General features: G+C 54.0%; 2 protein-coding genes across 5 annotated transcripts; both read right to left on the bottom strand.

The window, feature by feature from the left end:
- Nucleotides 1-67: 67 nt before the first annotated feature.
- On the bottom strand, nucleotides 68-1771 carry UCN (urocortin). 2 transcript variants are annotated; one of them, XM_037066713.1, is made up of 3 exons: nucleotides 1552-1771; nucleotides 876-1370; nucleotides 68-606 (listed from the first exon to the last, which is right to left on the bottom strand). In XM_037066713.1, exon 3 carries the CDS (start codon nucleotides 591-593, stop codon nucleotides 213-215), a length of 381 nt encoding a protein of 126 aa, XP_036922608.1. In that variant the 5' UTR covers nucleotides 594-606; nucleotides 876-1370; nucleotides 1552-1771; the 3' UTR covers nucleotides 68-212. The 2 variants fall into 2 exon arrangements, with proteins under 2 accessions (XP_036922608.1, XP_036922609.1); XM_037066714.1 differs by having other exon boundaries at nucleotides 876-1115.
- Nucleotides 1772-1773: 2 nt separating this feature from the next.
- Nucleotides 1774-13265, bottom strand: MPV17 (mitochondrial inner membrane protein MPV17). 3 transcript variants are annotated; one of them, XM_037066710.1, is made up of 8 exons: nucleotides 12716-13252; nucleotides 12130-12204; nucleotides 4988-5103; nucleotides 4698-4790; nucleotides 4509-4604; nucleotides 4216-4248; nucleotides 3905-3957; nucleotides 1774-2719 (listed from the first exon to the last, which is right to left on the bottom strand). In XM_037066710.1, the coding sequence occupies exons 1-8, from the start codon at nucleotides 12924-12926 to the stop codon at nucleotides 2650-2652; spliced, it is 747 nt and encodes a 248-aa protein (XP_036922605.1). In that variant the 5' UTR covers nucleotides 12927-13252; the 3' UTR covers nucleotides 1774-2649. The 3 variants fall into 3 exon arrangements, with proteins under 3 accessions (XP_036922605.1, XP_036922607.1, XP_036922606.1); XM_037066712.1 differs by lacking the exon at nucleotides 12716-13252 and adding an exon at nucleotides 12616-12694; XM_037066711.1 differs by having other exon boundaries at nucleotides 2705-2738; nucleotides 12716-13265.
- Between the last annotated feature and the right edge of the window lie 76 nt (nucleotides 13266-13341).

Below are 13341 nucleotides of genomic sequence, written 5' to 3'. Positions count from 1 at the left end.
CTTTCCCTGAGTTCCCGCCCCGCTGCGGAAAGTTCCCCGCGCCCCCACAACAGAGGCCAAAGGCTCTTCAGCACTTTTATTAAAAACTAGTAACGCAGAGTGGGCTCAGGGGATTCCCGGGCCGCTCCAGCCCCACGGGACGGGGTCAGTTCCGGTTGAGCAGGTGCCAGCCCGGGGCGGGGGTGGGGGTCGAGGTTTCCGGGCGCCGCGGGTCACTTGCCCACCGAGTCGAATAGGATGCGGTTCTGCTCTGCGCGCTCCCTCTGGCTCTGAGTCCGCGCCAGCTCCAGCAGGGTCCGCAGCAGGTGGAAGGTGAGGTCAATGGAGAGTGGAGGGTCGTCCCGTCGCGGCCGCTCGCCTGAGGTCCCGGATCCCCATCCACCTGTCCCCGGGCGGCGGGGGAAGTGCTCAGCCAACAGCAAGAGGAGCGCGCGGGCTCCACCACCCCGGTTCCGAATCCCGGGGCTCCAGCGCAGACTCGGGTCCTGGACCCTGGCCGCTGCCTCCTCCGGGCTCCACCGGCTGCTCCCCGGGCGCAGCTGTGCCAGGAGCAGCAACGCCGCCAGCAGCGCCGCGCGTCCGGCCAGCCGCATGGTGCCACCAGCCCTGGACACACAGGGGGAGCGCAGGGTGAGGTGCGCTCGGAGCAGTCGCAGTCGGCGCCGTTCCCCTTCCCGCGCACGTCCAGGGTCCCCGCCGGTCCCCTTCGGCTGCCAACGGTGCCCACAACCTTCCCTGCAGCCCCAGCCGCTACCCAGTCCTGTGTCGCCCTTTCCTCTTCCTCCCCTCCCTCCCTCCCCGCAACAGTCCTGCGGGCAAGCAGAGTGCCGAGTCCTGGCGCTGCGGGGGCCGGGCGGGCACTCGGAGCCACTCACGGGTCGAGGGAAGAGCGTCTGCACAGCCCGGGACGGAGCTCCGGTCTGTCCCTCGGGGCGGGCTGAGGGAGCCTCGGGAAACACGGGGTCTGTCCCGGGACCGCCGCCAGCCTTATATAGCTCCAGCTCGGCTCCGGCTGACGTCAGCGAGGAGCGGGCACTGACTGTGGAGCGATGACGGCCGCAGCTTCGAGTCCAGCGGGTTGCGGATCCCCGAGGGGCGCGTCTCTGGGGCTTGCGCTGGAAGCCACAGCGGACTCAAGTGAGCTAGGGGCAGGCTGGGGCGTAAAGATCCTTCACTGCTCCAAACAGTCGGCAGGAACCAGGGCATCCACAGACCGGCCCAGTCGGACCGCCAGCCTTCTCTGGCACGGGAACTGGAGGTCGCTTGGCGGGGCTGTCCGTGGTGCTGACCTTTCCTGTGCCTCCCGAGGGGCCATCGGTCCTGCGAGAATGCACCGCCGCCAGACCCGGCCCGTGTCCCAGACGCCAGTCCTGTGAGCGGAGGCCGTCAGGACAGCACAGCTGGCACACAGCCGTCAGCAGAACACCCACTCGAGGGGCGGCCGAGGCAGGCCGAGCCGGCCAGGGTTCTTGGTCTTATTCCAGCCCCAGGGTCTAAACTCTAGGGCTGTCTGACTGGGGTACCAAAAAAAGGGGGTGGGTGGGTTCTGACCTCAGAGGGCTTTCACACCACAAAAAACTGGTCCATCTGCTTCTCAGTTTGTACCAGAGTGACAGTTTAGCCAAGGTAATTTTCTCCTCGGAATCCCAGCGGCAGTATCACTGTACCTTTGACCTCTGGGTTAAGATCACTTGGTAGAAAGGAAACACGGTGTTCTAGTCCATTTGAGGTTCTGTAACAAAGCAAAACAAACAAAAAAATCCCACAAACTGGGTGGCTTACAAACATTTATTTCTCAGAGTTCTGGAGGCCAGGATCATAGCGCCAGCAGATTCGGGTTCTGGTGAACACCTGTGTTACAGCTCATTAATGGCACCTCCTTGCTGGGTCCTCACATGGCATCTTTTATGGCGGTGCTGATCCCATGAAGGCCCTGCCCTTGTGACCTAATCACCCCTAAATGTCCCCCTCCTAATACTATCACCTTAAACCTTAGGTTTTCCACCATATGAATTTGGGGGTCATACAAAAGTTCAACCTATAGGATATGGGTTGAAGTTTCTACTCTGAAACTAACCTGGGGAGGGGACAGGCCACCTCACTTCTATGAACCTCAGTGTCCTCATCTGTAAAAGGAGATTGGCTCGGTGGTCTCTAGACTTCTTTCCATCTCCACAAATTTTGACTCCCAGTATTTTTCTGTTGGGTCTTACTCGGTGCCCCTGCAGGTTCCAGATTACATTTTTATAACATAGTTACGGAAGCACCACATACAGAGTTTGAGGGGGTCCCCAAAGAACTGGAGCTACACTGGGGCTGGGGATGGTTAGAGCAACAAATGCATCTGTGAAGAGTGGGGGTAAAGAGCATTTGCCAGGATATGGGAATAAGCTGAAGTTGCCAAGGTTATATGGCTCCACAAATATTTATGGAATGCCTGCTGCGTGGTGGACACAAGACCATTACGGAAATGTTAGTGAATTCAAAGGGAGTCAGTTTACACTTTAGAGTGAAATGGGCCGTTTCATAGGACTGATCCCATTCTGACTGGCAACCAAACCCCATGAAAACTGAGGTGCCTATTTTGAGGAGGTCTTCTGGCTGTCCCAGAGTCAAGCTGTAAGGCAGAAGCAATGGAACAAGGCAAGCTTAGAGCCGATGTGCCTTCCAGGACAGGTAGGAGTTCCAGATGACAGCAACACACTGCACAACAGCCAGCCTAAGGGACAGGAATGGCACTGTGAAGAAGAGGATGGATGAGGAGAAAGCAAAGGGGCGGGGGGGGGGGAGGGGAGTGTAACAGACAACAAAGGGTTATCTCTGAGAACGCCCAGACGTGGGTCCCCTTCCTCCGGCCCCTGTGCAGGGACGTGCGGCTCAGGCCAGAGGACAGCCCGCTCGAGCCCTGATGCCGCCGTCCCAGAGCTCTGCCTCCTGGGCACGAGCAGTCCTCTGGCCTTGCTCCACTCGTACCCGCGCCCCTGTCCAGGCTCCTTCTAAATACGCATATCGGCTCACCTTGTACCAGCTGAGATCTCATCTTCAAAAATGTACTGTCTGCCATGGAAAGAAATACCTTCCTCTCTTTATTTTACCTTGCTTTAGTTTCAAAGACTGTTGCAAGAACCCTAATGTTTAAAATTTGGTTCCTAAGTCTATATTCCTTTTAGCTATGCTATTCATGTACATTATGACCATGTCCTTTCTGAAGAGTTTCCTATTTTTCCCTGTTCCCAAAGGTCCCTCACCTCCCATAATTTTAACTGCTTACCTTGAGTTCTACTACATTTTTTACTGCAGTTTCATCAATCACCTTCATTATTAGGGCAAAATAATACAGTCATAACCTGATACTCATCAGCTTCAGAACTTGTCAAACCCTGTACTTATCCCATTTTGATGAGAAAAAAATGTCTCAGCACTCAGTGCTTGCTTGGGACTTGTCGCACTTGCTAGAACTTGTATGACTCACAACACCACCCCACAGAGAAAATCCTTCTTCATTCGTCACCTGCTTGGTACTTCCAGCTTTCAGCACTCCTCAGGAGTTCCGGAACAAACGAACAAGGAGCACCAAGGTTCCACGGTGCTTTGCAGTGGACTAACCTGACCTGCACGGCTCTTTGGTCTACTTCTCTGTCTAGTCTAGGCTGCGGCACCCTAGGCACTGTCCCTGCGGCAAGCGGGGAGAGCTCAGGCGGCCGGAGCCGATGGCTGTGGAGCAAGATGAAAGCGGGTGAGGGGCAGACGCTCTGGGACAGGGGCTGCAGTGAGTGAGAGGTTCCGACAGGGCAGAGTGTCCTGGGGGTGTCTAAAGTAGCTCAAGGTAGAGTGAGAATCACTTCATCTACACCTATTTGTAAGGTGGTTCTCCCTTAAAGGGTGGGGTAAGGAACTGTCATACCTGTAATAAAGAGGAACCAGGTAGAAGTTGGCTAGCTGCACAGCAGGCCAGAGCTACAAAAGAGAGAAGGTAAATGTTGAGGGGCTGCCCCCACCACATAAGCCCAGACTCGCTGCCTTGCCTGTCTTCTTCCAACCTTGTAAACAAAATCAAGTTGAACAACTGGGGGAGTGCCTCCCTGAGTGTGCCGCCCACACTGGGAGTGAGGGAGTAATCCCAACTCCAGGACTCCTATGTTGGGAGGACCCCTAATCCCTGGGCACTGTGGACTCAAGGGAGCAGGAAGCGGGCGCGGAGGTGTCAGCTCTTACATAGTAGTTGGTGATGAGGGCATCAGGATAATCCTGTGAAGACAGAGAAGGGACAAATGAACACTCACACTCCCGAGGAGCTCCCACCTCCTACTACCACATACAGGCTTCTGTTGAAAAAACACACTCCTATGCCACACCTCCCTCAGCCCCTCTCCTCCAGAGCCTGGGACTCCACCGGCACACCCATGCGGCTCACCCCTCACCCCTGGCCTCACCCCCGGGAAGCCTGCCTCACTTCCCTGGGCATTCCCCTGGGCAGCCCAAGATCTTCCCAAACCTGCCCAGCTCACCCGCTGCAGTTTGGCCCAGTTTTCCTGGGCTGACAGTCCATTGAGTGCCCCGACCAGTGGGAGGAAACAGCCTAGAAAACACGGGGCAAAGCCCCCCTGGGGAAGAGAAATTAAAGCGCCGTGAGCACCTCAGCCCCACTCTCCCCCAAGGTAGCTCTCTCTTCCCAGCTTCCGTTTCCTTCTGCTCACCTGATCCAACAGCATCTTCTTCAGAGCATCCACCTTGGTGGTGCCAGGGATGAGCCGGTCCAGAACCCTGTACCAGCCTCCTACCACAGGGCCCTGAAAGCAAACCCCAGGGAGGCGGGCAGAGATGCAGGAGGGGAGCAGGTGGGCTTTACATCAGCAAGCTCCTTCCCCAAGCATTAGACACCAAATCCAGGGCAAGCACACCCTCAGGTTGGCTTAGATGTGTGAGAGGCCAAGGGAAGCAGACCACTGTCCAATCTGCTGGCAGCCTTGCTACAGGCAGAACTTACCACAAAGCCACAACCCAGGGAGACCATGGTCAGGGTCCGACCAATCTGGTGTTTCCGCAGACCTCGCCTCTCCACCAGCTGCTGTGAGATAATGTCACCCAGGCCCATCAGGGACCCTATGCAGGATACAGGGTGTGGTCAGGACACCTCCCAGGAGGGACTGCCACTCCGAGGAGGGAGAGGAATCTGGTGACTGAATGGGGCTCTGGCCTTCCAGGCCCAAGGGCTCGGTTCTGGGGCAAGTGGCCAGTCTCTTGCAGCTGCTTCTAAGATCCCCTCTCCCAAGGGCAGTGCCACCTCGAGTGTGTCCTGTTAGAAACCGGAATGAGCAGCCGTGAGCAGGGCCCAAGAACTCTGCATTGGGCAATCAAGGGAAGTCAGAGTCCGAACCTGAAGCTATAGGAAGGAGAATCAGAAGTGCCGGGGGCTGAGACTTGGCGTGTCAGCACTGGGAAGGTATGGAAATAATGGTCTTAGTTTAGAGGCATGGAAATGAAGGTCTGCAACCCCATAGAACCAGTGAGTGGCAGAGTGAAGGCAAAAACCCGGTGGTCTGATTTCCTAGACAGTATTCTTTCCAGGACACCACACCAGGACAGATCATGTGTGGGGTGATCAAGAACCCTGTTCCCCCTGTCCCAGCCTGAGGCAAGACACTGGCCAGTGTCCTTCACCTTGGTCTTGAGGTCTCTAATTGTGGAGAACAGCAAGAATAACTCTTTTTCTAGAACACGAGTGTTCGAATGGTCCCAGTTAGGAAGATGAGCTGGTAAGAGTCCCCACAGAGAGGAGCCAGGTAAACCCGCTTCCCGCTCACAACCTCCAGCAGAGCTGGCAATGGCTAGTACAGCCATGTCTCCCCCCTGCCCTGGCCTTTGCACCACTTCCCCTCCCCTCGCTTGCAGGCACCCAGCTCTAAGCAGCCCTTGTTAGACACCCACACCCAGAAACCAAGACCGAAATCACCACTATTTACAGAGCCCCCTTCAGTTATGGTGGCGTGATGGTTTCTAGCAAATACACTCATATATAGGGCTGCTGGGGAGTGACCGTATGATCTCCGACTCGCCTGTCCATCTCACTGAGTAATGAGAGTCCCCCTCCAGCCCGGTAGCCACCACTGTCACTGTGCCCTCAATTAGCCCTGGGCAAACACATCCTCCAACCCCTTTCCTTGGCCCGGAGCTGGCTCTGACGTCCGTGCTGGCTGCACACTCACTGCTCTTCCCCCGCAGCTCTGCACAGCCCTGCCCCTGGGCAGCCGCATCCGAGGCAGCCACGCAAGGCTGAGAGCTAGAGCTGGGGCTGGAGCTGGGACACCTGTAGGTGACTTAGGCTGCTGGCCTCCGCTGTTGGCGTGGCCAGCCAGGGAGCAACGCCGGGGCCCCAGGCATGCCCATCAAGGTGGCCCTGCCTCTCCTCTCCCTGAAGCTGCTGCAGTGGTGGAGGTTCTCCCCAGAGCACGGCTAGTCACGGACTCCCAGGGGACAAGGGCAGAATCCCAGACATCTTTGTTCTCCCATCCCGGCCACACCTAACTGAGCCCCTGGCAGGTGCTCAGAAAATGAACCAAGGAAAAGTGTCAAATGTGCTGGCCCAAGTCACAGGACTACTCTGGGAAAGGGCGTAAAGAACTCTGGGTCTAGTCCTGAGTCCAGCCCAGAGGCCCGCATGTCAGGCTCAAAGTATGAGGACCAGTGGGACTGAAGGCTCGCCCCCCAGTTAACACTCAGCTCCATGCCCCCTCCCTGACAACGTGGGGTCACCAGCTGCACTCCTGGGGGGTGGGGAATTGCTGTGGCCATGCACCAAGGGGAGAACAGCCCTGAGAAGTCCCAGGAGAGAAGGTCAGAATGGCAGACATTTGTTAAATGAAAAGACTAACAGTCTAACATTCTACTTTAGCAAGATGTGTAGAGTTTACCAAACAAAGGGCTCTCACAGCCCTGGCCAGCATGGCTTGCTGGTTGGGCACTGTCCCCATGAAGCGAAAAGTCGCTGGTTCCCAGTCAAGGCACTTTCCAGGGCCTGGGTTGTGGGTTGAGCCCTGGGTCGGTGTGAGTATGAGAAGTAATCAATAGACATTTCTCTTTACCTCTTTCTCCCTCCCTTCCCCTCTCTCTAAAAAGAAAATCTTTTTTTTTAAAAAGGGCTCTCACACATTTAATCCTCACAAAAGGTCTCGGAAGTAGGGGGTCACACGTCTTTGAGAAAAGTGGCACTTTGTAAGGAGTGGAGCTTGGGCCTGAACCCAGGCCTTTCCTCAAGGCAGAACAGGAGGCCAGGGGACTCCCCAAATAGGCTGAAACTTGGGCTTGTTGGCCAAGAGGCTCCTATGGCTGCTACTCACAGGGGATTCCTGCCTAAACCAGGCCCCAAAGGCCTGTGTAGCAGAGGCACTTCTCTTTTACTCCCCAAAATGTGAGACCATCTCTTTTCCTTGTCACTCGTGGGGAGTGCAAGCAGCAATATTCTGGGAAAGAAACAGTCACAAAAAGAGGTGCGTGTTTGCACTCCGTGCCTGCTAGCTATCACACAACAAGCTAAAGGCAGAATAGGAATGAAAACCGAAGTCCCAGCTGCTAGCCCCACTATCCTGGAAGCCTGAAGCCTTTGAGGAAGATAGGTTTCAGGCCCCCAACTACACACACACATCAAGCCTGCAATACCGAATGAAAGGGCACCAGCAGGAGTCGGGTAGCTCTGCGGCCACACCAGTTCTGTCCACTTCAGACAGAACAGGACCCCGAGGTTCCTCCTCTGCCCACAAATTATCGGGCCCCTGGGCCTCAGCAACTCTAGAGTGGCCTATGGCTTTGGTCCCAGCGTAGAGCAAGGCCTGCATTTCTGGTCCAAGTGATTATTGGGGCAGGAAAGGCTGACATTTGGATTCTTTACTGCGTCTTCCACACCCCAGGTTCTGGGAGTCCTCCTAGGCATATTTGGTTGGGCTGGGTCTCCCAGTGCTCTGGCTCCCCTCTCCTGGGACTGTTTCCAGCAGTTGGGGATGGAGGCCTGCAGAGACAAACTGCCTGAGCCCTGATGGGGCGGGGTGAGGGGCTGCTGGGCAGTGATGCCCCAATGCCAGGCTGGGCACAGAGCCCAGCAGTAGACGCTGGCGCGGGCGTGACATCATACCCCTGGGTAGGTGCCAGTTCTCATGCCGTCACTCACCACCGGATTCAGCAGAGTGGGGGCGGGCTGGATGAGAGTCTGCCTCTGAGCACAGATGTAATTAGGAACCGCCCCCCCAACTTCTACAGCCTCTTCCTAGGCACAGGTGGGAGTAAGTTTCCTACTTCCCCTATTTTGTTCCTCTCCTGGCTTTTGTGTGTGGAGTCTTAGATGCGAGAAGTGTTAATGGAACAGGCTGAGGGGCAGAAAGCTGGAATGAAGGACAAAAAGTGTGTCCTTGAGTATAGGAAACCTGCACTGTCAGGTATAGCTACTGGCACGGGGCCAGCGGTGCTGTTGACTCATCCCCTCTAGAAGTCTCCAACGATTTAATAGCTGCCTGGCATGGGGGCTTGGTCTGGCAGAGGCCAGGGGAAGCTGAGGCCCCACAGTAAGAGGAGAGTGCATCCCCTGGGACCGGTCCAAGTGTCCTCCCCATTCCTGACCTGGACATATGCTGCCAAAAGGTGAGACAAAAAGGAGGGTCCTGTAGCTTGTCAGGTGCCTAAGCCCAGCCCAGCTGTGGCTACTCTCAGCATTCCGAGCCCCTAGTAGTGTCGAGTGCAGGGCAGTGCATTGGCAAGTGCCCTAGGTTCCGATGCCAGCTCTACCACTGACGATGTGAGACCTCAGCGCAGGCCACCCCCCTTGCCTCAGTGTCCTTCTCTGTAATATCAGGCTGGACTGAAGGAGCCCTTACATCTTGGCTTAATTCAGACTCCAGGGAAACCAGTGGCTGCAGAAGCTCAGTGGCTCCCACAGCAGGACCAGGGTGGCCTAAGAGGGATGGTGCTGGGCCCTGGGCCCACTGGAGTGGACGGACCCTCAGGAAGGATGGGAGGAGGCTGACTCAAATTCTGCCAAACACGCAGTCGACCTTCTCCAGGCTGCCCTGTTACTGACTCAGACTTGGCCCCAACTAAGTGCACCAGACACTTCTTTTGAACCATCTCAGATCTTCTTGATTCACTTATCTCTTACTCTAGCCACTAACAGATTCTTGCCTTTGGTCTATGCCACACCTGGGGCTGCCCCACTGACACTTTATTTGGAGACCATGCATGTGCAATCTCATAGAACGTGGGCGTCAACACCCCATGCGGCAAACCTTTGACTAGTGCGGGAGGGCAGAAAACACTCTTCACCTGTGTAGTCCTAAGAGGCATTTCAAAGAGCTTCTCAATCAGTTCTAAGGGACTGAGCAGGCAGGTCCCCTAAGCAATGTCCACTGTACTAATGTATATTTATATTACCTCTCTGCCTCCCATGGAAGTCCTTCCTCCCTTCTGAAATACCCAGAAGCTTCAGGCTCTGCTTTTTTGAAGAACCAAGGGTAAGACAATTGGCCATGTTCAGACTGCTTTTTTATTGATTGATTCTGAGAGAGAGAGAGGAGACACATCTATTTGTTGTTGTTTCACTTACTTTTGCATTCATTGGTTGATTCTTGTATGTGCCCTGACTGGGGATCGAACCTGCAGCCTTGGCATCTTGGGACAATGCTTTAACCAACTGAGCTACCCAGCCAGGGCTCCCATTCAGATTTATGGCAAGTGAAACAAACATCTTTATAAAAAGAACAGTTTGCTGTCCCCGGTTTGCCAATACTAATAGAACACTCCAAGCCAACCCCTGGAGCCTAACATTTTTAAATCTCTAAAGCCTTTTCACAGAGATAATCCCTACACTGACTCTGTGAGGTCATATAACTAAACTCAAGTTCTACAGGACACTGAGACTCAGAGGTTTATTGACTGGTTCATGTGGCTACTACTAACTGATACAGCTCTGAGATTCAAATCTTGGTCTAATTTCAAGTCTGAAATCTCTGTTCTCTTTTCCAGTGAGGATCTACCCTATTACCTTTAGGATCTACTGTGCTGGGATCTAAAAACAGCTCAGTGAGCAATGTCCACCTCCTCCCTTTATTTTTAGTTTGGTCCCAATACACTGAGCATTGGGGAAGACAAGGTCTGAAAGGTTTGGAAAAGTCTGAGAAGAATGCTTCCTAGAGGTTGCTTCAGGGCCGAGCTGAGCTGTCAGCACAGACTCAGGACACCTGTGCGTGCGGAGCCACAGGGCCCTAGCACTGAGAGACAAGTGCCTCAGTTCAGCTGTGTATCTGCACTTGGACACCCTGGAGCTCCAACCCCTGCACTCGTCAACCGCAGGCGCCTTGAATAGGGAAACACAAGGCCTATCCTTCCCTCCCTAGTCTTGATGGTCATGAGGGGGAAGCTTCCTCCTGGCAGTGAGGAGCCCTGAGGGAATCTGAGGCTGGGCAAAGGGCCCAGCGTGTCAGTTCCCATCACAGCCACACAGTCCAGCATGAGTCACCACACACGTAGCCAGGTGAGTCATGCAGGCTGACGGACACTCAGAGGACAGGACACAGGGTGGCTGGGCACAGGAGATTGGAGAAGGGCCCAGGGAGGGGCAAAGGAGTCCACCTTTTGGCCGGTCACCCAACAAGCATTCCAGTGCTGATTTGGGGCTTTTCCAGTAACAGGATTGTGGTCCCACCCTGGCTTTCAGCATGCCCACCCCTCCTGACTGTCTTCCTCTCAGAAAGCCCATAGTCCTCATGAAAACCCAGTTCCCTTCCTCTAAATACAGGTAAGACCCTCTGGAAACCCGATGATTCTTGCACAGCCCCAGTAGTCACACTCCTTACAATCCTCCCCCTATAAAACTAACTTGTCCCTGTGCCATCCTTTCTCACATCGGCTAACCTACAAAATGAAAATGGTAACAAATGCAGGTAAGTCACTGGGTTACCTTTGTGAGGCTGCTATTCAAACACTGGATTTGGAGTAAAAACAAACCTTTGATTAGTACAGTGTTTGGGGAAACATATGTAGACAGTAAAACCATAAGAAAAGCAAAAGAAGCCCTGGCTGGTGTAGCTCAGTGGATTGAGCGCAGGCCTGCGAACCACATGATTGCGGTTCAATTCCCAGTCAGGACACATGCCTGGGTTGCAGGCCAGTTCCCAGCAGGGGATTCATGAGAGGCAACCATACATTGATATTTCTCTCCCTCTCTCCTTCCCTTCCCCTCTAAAAATAAATAAATAAAACCTTAAAAAAAAAGAAAAGCAAAAGAATGATATAAACAAAACTCAGGAAAGTGGTTATCTCTTGAGGGTATGAATTAGGGACAGGTGCACAAGAGATCTCAAAGTTGGGTACTCACACAGGAATATTCAGTTTTAATACTATTAAAACTGTACATATGACTTTTTGTAAAGATTTTTCTTTATTTTTAGATAGCAGGGAAGGGAGGGAGAGAAACAGAGATGTAAGACAGAAACTGACTGGTTGCCTCTCATAGGCACCCTGACTAGAGACCAAACCCTGCAACCCAGGCATGTGCCCTGACCAGGAATAGAACAGGCCATGACCTTGCACTTTGCGGGCCAGTGCCCCACCAAATGAGCCACACTGGTCAAGGCATATGTCTTAGTCATTCTTTTGTATGGTAGGCTGTATTTCACAATGAAAAATACTGAGAATAATAAAGTGGGCTAAGAATCCTGATTCCAGCACTTAGTAGGTGTGTGATCTAATGAGGACTCAAGTAGTCCTAGCTCACAGACCTTTGTGGGGCCTCTGTGAGACAATGTGCGTGAATGTGATTGGCACACTATAAAATGTTAGAGGAACTATTTGTTATGATTAGTTTTCTGAGGTAAGGCCTCCTAGAGCAATACCTTTACCCTGAAGGGATGCCAACTGAGCTTTTTGAGGACTTTCAGACCCTCCTTTACAGCTAGGCCAATTATGCATATACCTTTCCTTAGGGGCACCCACCTTCCAAAACAGACTGAAGACAGCTTAGGGTGAGAGACAGCCAATTCTTCAACGGGGATGAATAGAAGCAAAAAGTGAGGGAGGTATGGTGGGGCAAGAGTCTACCTTCTAAATTAGCCTACTCTGGTCCCATTCAGGTCCCAGAGGGACACTCACCAGCTGTCAGGACCTGCACTTTCCACGGGTGAGCAGTCAGCGCCCGCTGGTATGCCCGCCAGAGTGCCATGCTTCCTGTCAAGCCAAGAGGAGAGGGGTTCACCCCCACTGCCCCTCCCTACAAGTAAAGAGACCTTGGACTTTCCCTTGTGCCCACTTCCTGTCCCCCTCCCACTCTCAGTATGTCCGTCCTCTAGGGCCTTAGGAGGGATGCTTCCTGGACAGCTTCCTGACGCAGGGGTTGCCAGAGACAATCAGGTAAAAGAAGACGACTGTGGGTGATTATGGAATCCCGGTGGCAGCCACCCGCCAACCCACCCCAAGCCCTGAAGCCGGGCCACGTAGGGACTTTGGTCCCAAAGAGGCGCTGTCGCAAAGATGGGTTTGCTCTGGCTTGCACCTCGAGCCTGGTCAGTTGCCCGATTCAGACTTAGTTGGAACCAGCCCGCATTTTTCCTGAGTCCAAGTCCACACAAGGAATAGAACCTGTCACTCCTGGGTCTGGAATTATCAGATTCCCACGCGCTGCGGAAGTCCGTGTCGCGCGGAAATTTGAGCCATTCACAGCGGACCCGGACATACTCACCTGGGCGTAGGATCAGCCACTCCCACGTGACCTGAGCAGGCGGAAGAACTTCTGCTGTGGGCCCCGCCCCTTCCGCAAAGCTGGTCAGGCTTTCTCGGGTCGCCAGAACAGGAATGGGAGTGAACTGATTCGTCACTAACACTTGTGAGCTGTTCAGCTCCGGGGGACTAACCCCTTTCCCAAGTTGACTAAGCCTTGGTTTGGGCCGCATCTGCCACTCTCCCCACTTTGGCCCGACCCCTGTCTTTTATCGCCCCTTTCCCCGCTGCTTCTCAACCTGGATAGACCCTTGCAGTTCCCGCGCCTCGGAACTGGCTAAGATCCTGCCTTCTCAGTCTCGTCAGTTTGGAAACTAGAAGCCAGTTAAGTGTGTGCGGGTTACTGAATTGTCTCTAGGTTTTTCTCTAACCTCAATGGCGGGCTCCTGAGTGGGAGGAACTGGGTCTTGCTCGTGTCTGTCGTTCTCATAGCAACTGGCTCAATGACTCAGTTAATTTAGGTACTGGCTTTCTAACTAGCCATCTGGGCAGCCTCGGTCACCACTAGACGTGAACTTAAGGTTCCTCCTCTGTGAAATAAGGGGGTTGGACTATATGTTTAACAAACTGGGCTTCGGTTTTATGGGT

This window comes from Sturnira hondurensis, unplaced genomic scaffold (assembly GCF_014824575.4).
Source record: "Sturnira hondurensis isolate 20B ecotype Veracruz unplaced genomic scaffold, ASM1482457v3 Scaffold0016663, whole genome shotgun sequence".
In the NCBI taxonomy this organism is placed as follows: domain Eukaryota; kingdom Metazoa; phylum Chordata; class Mammalia; order Chiroptera; family Phyllostomidae; genus Sturnira; species Sturnira hondurensis.
Note: the sequence above shows the minus strand (reverse complement) of the source record. Positions and strands in the feature narration are given on the sequence as shown.

Coding starts and splice junctions, on each gene's coding strand:
- UCN (XM_037066713.1), bottom strand. CDS start 593: ATGCGGCTGGCCGGACGCGCGGCGCTGCTGGCGGCGTTGCTGCTCCTG.
- MPV17 (XM_037066710.1), bottom strand. CDS start 12,926: ATGCGGCCCAAACCAAGGCTTAGTCAACTTGGGAAAGGGGTTAGTCCC. Junction 12,205..12,715: donor GTGGCTGATCCTACGCCCAG/GTGAGTATGTCC, acceptor TTGGCTTGACAG/GAAGCATGGCACTCTGGCGG. Junction 4,605..4,697: donor AGAAGATGCTGTTGGATCAG/GTGAGCAGAAGG, acceptor TCTCTTCCCCAG/GGGGGCTTTGCCCCGTGTTT.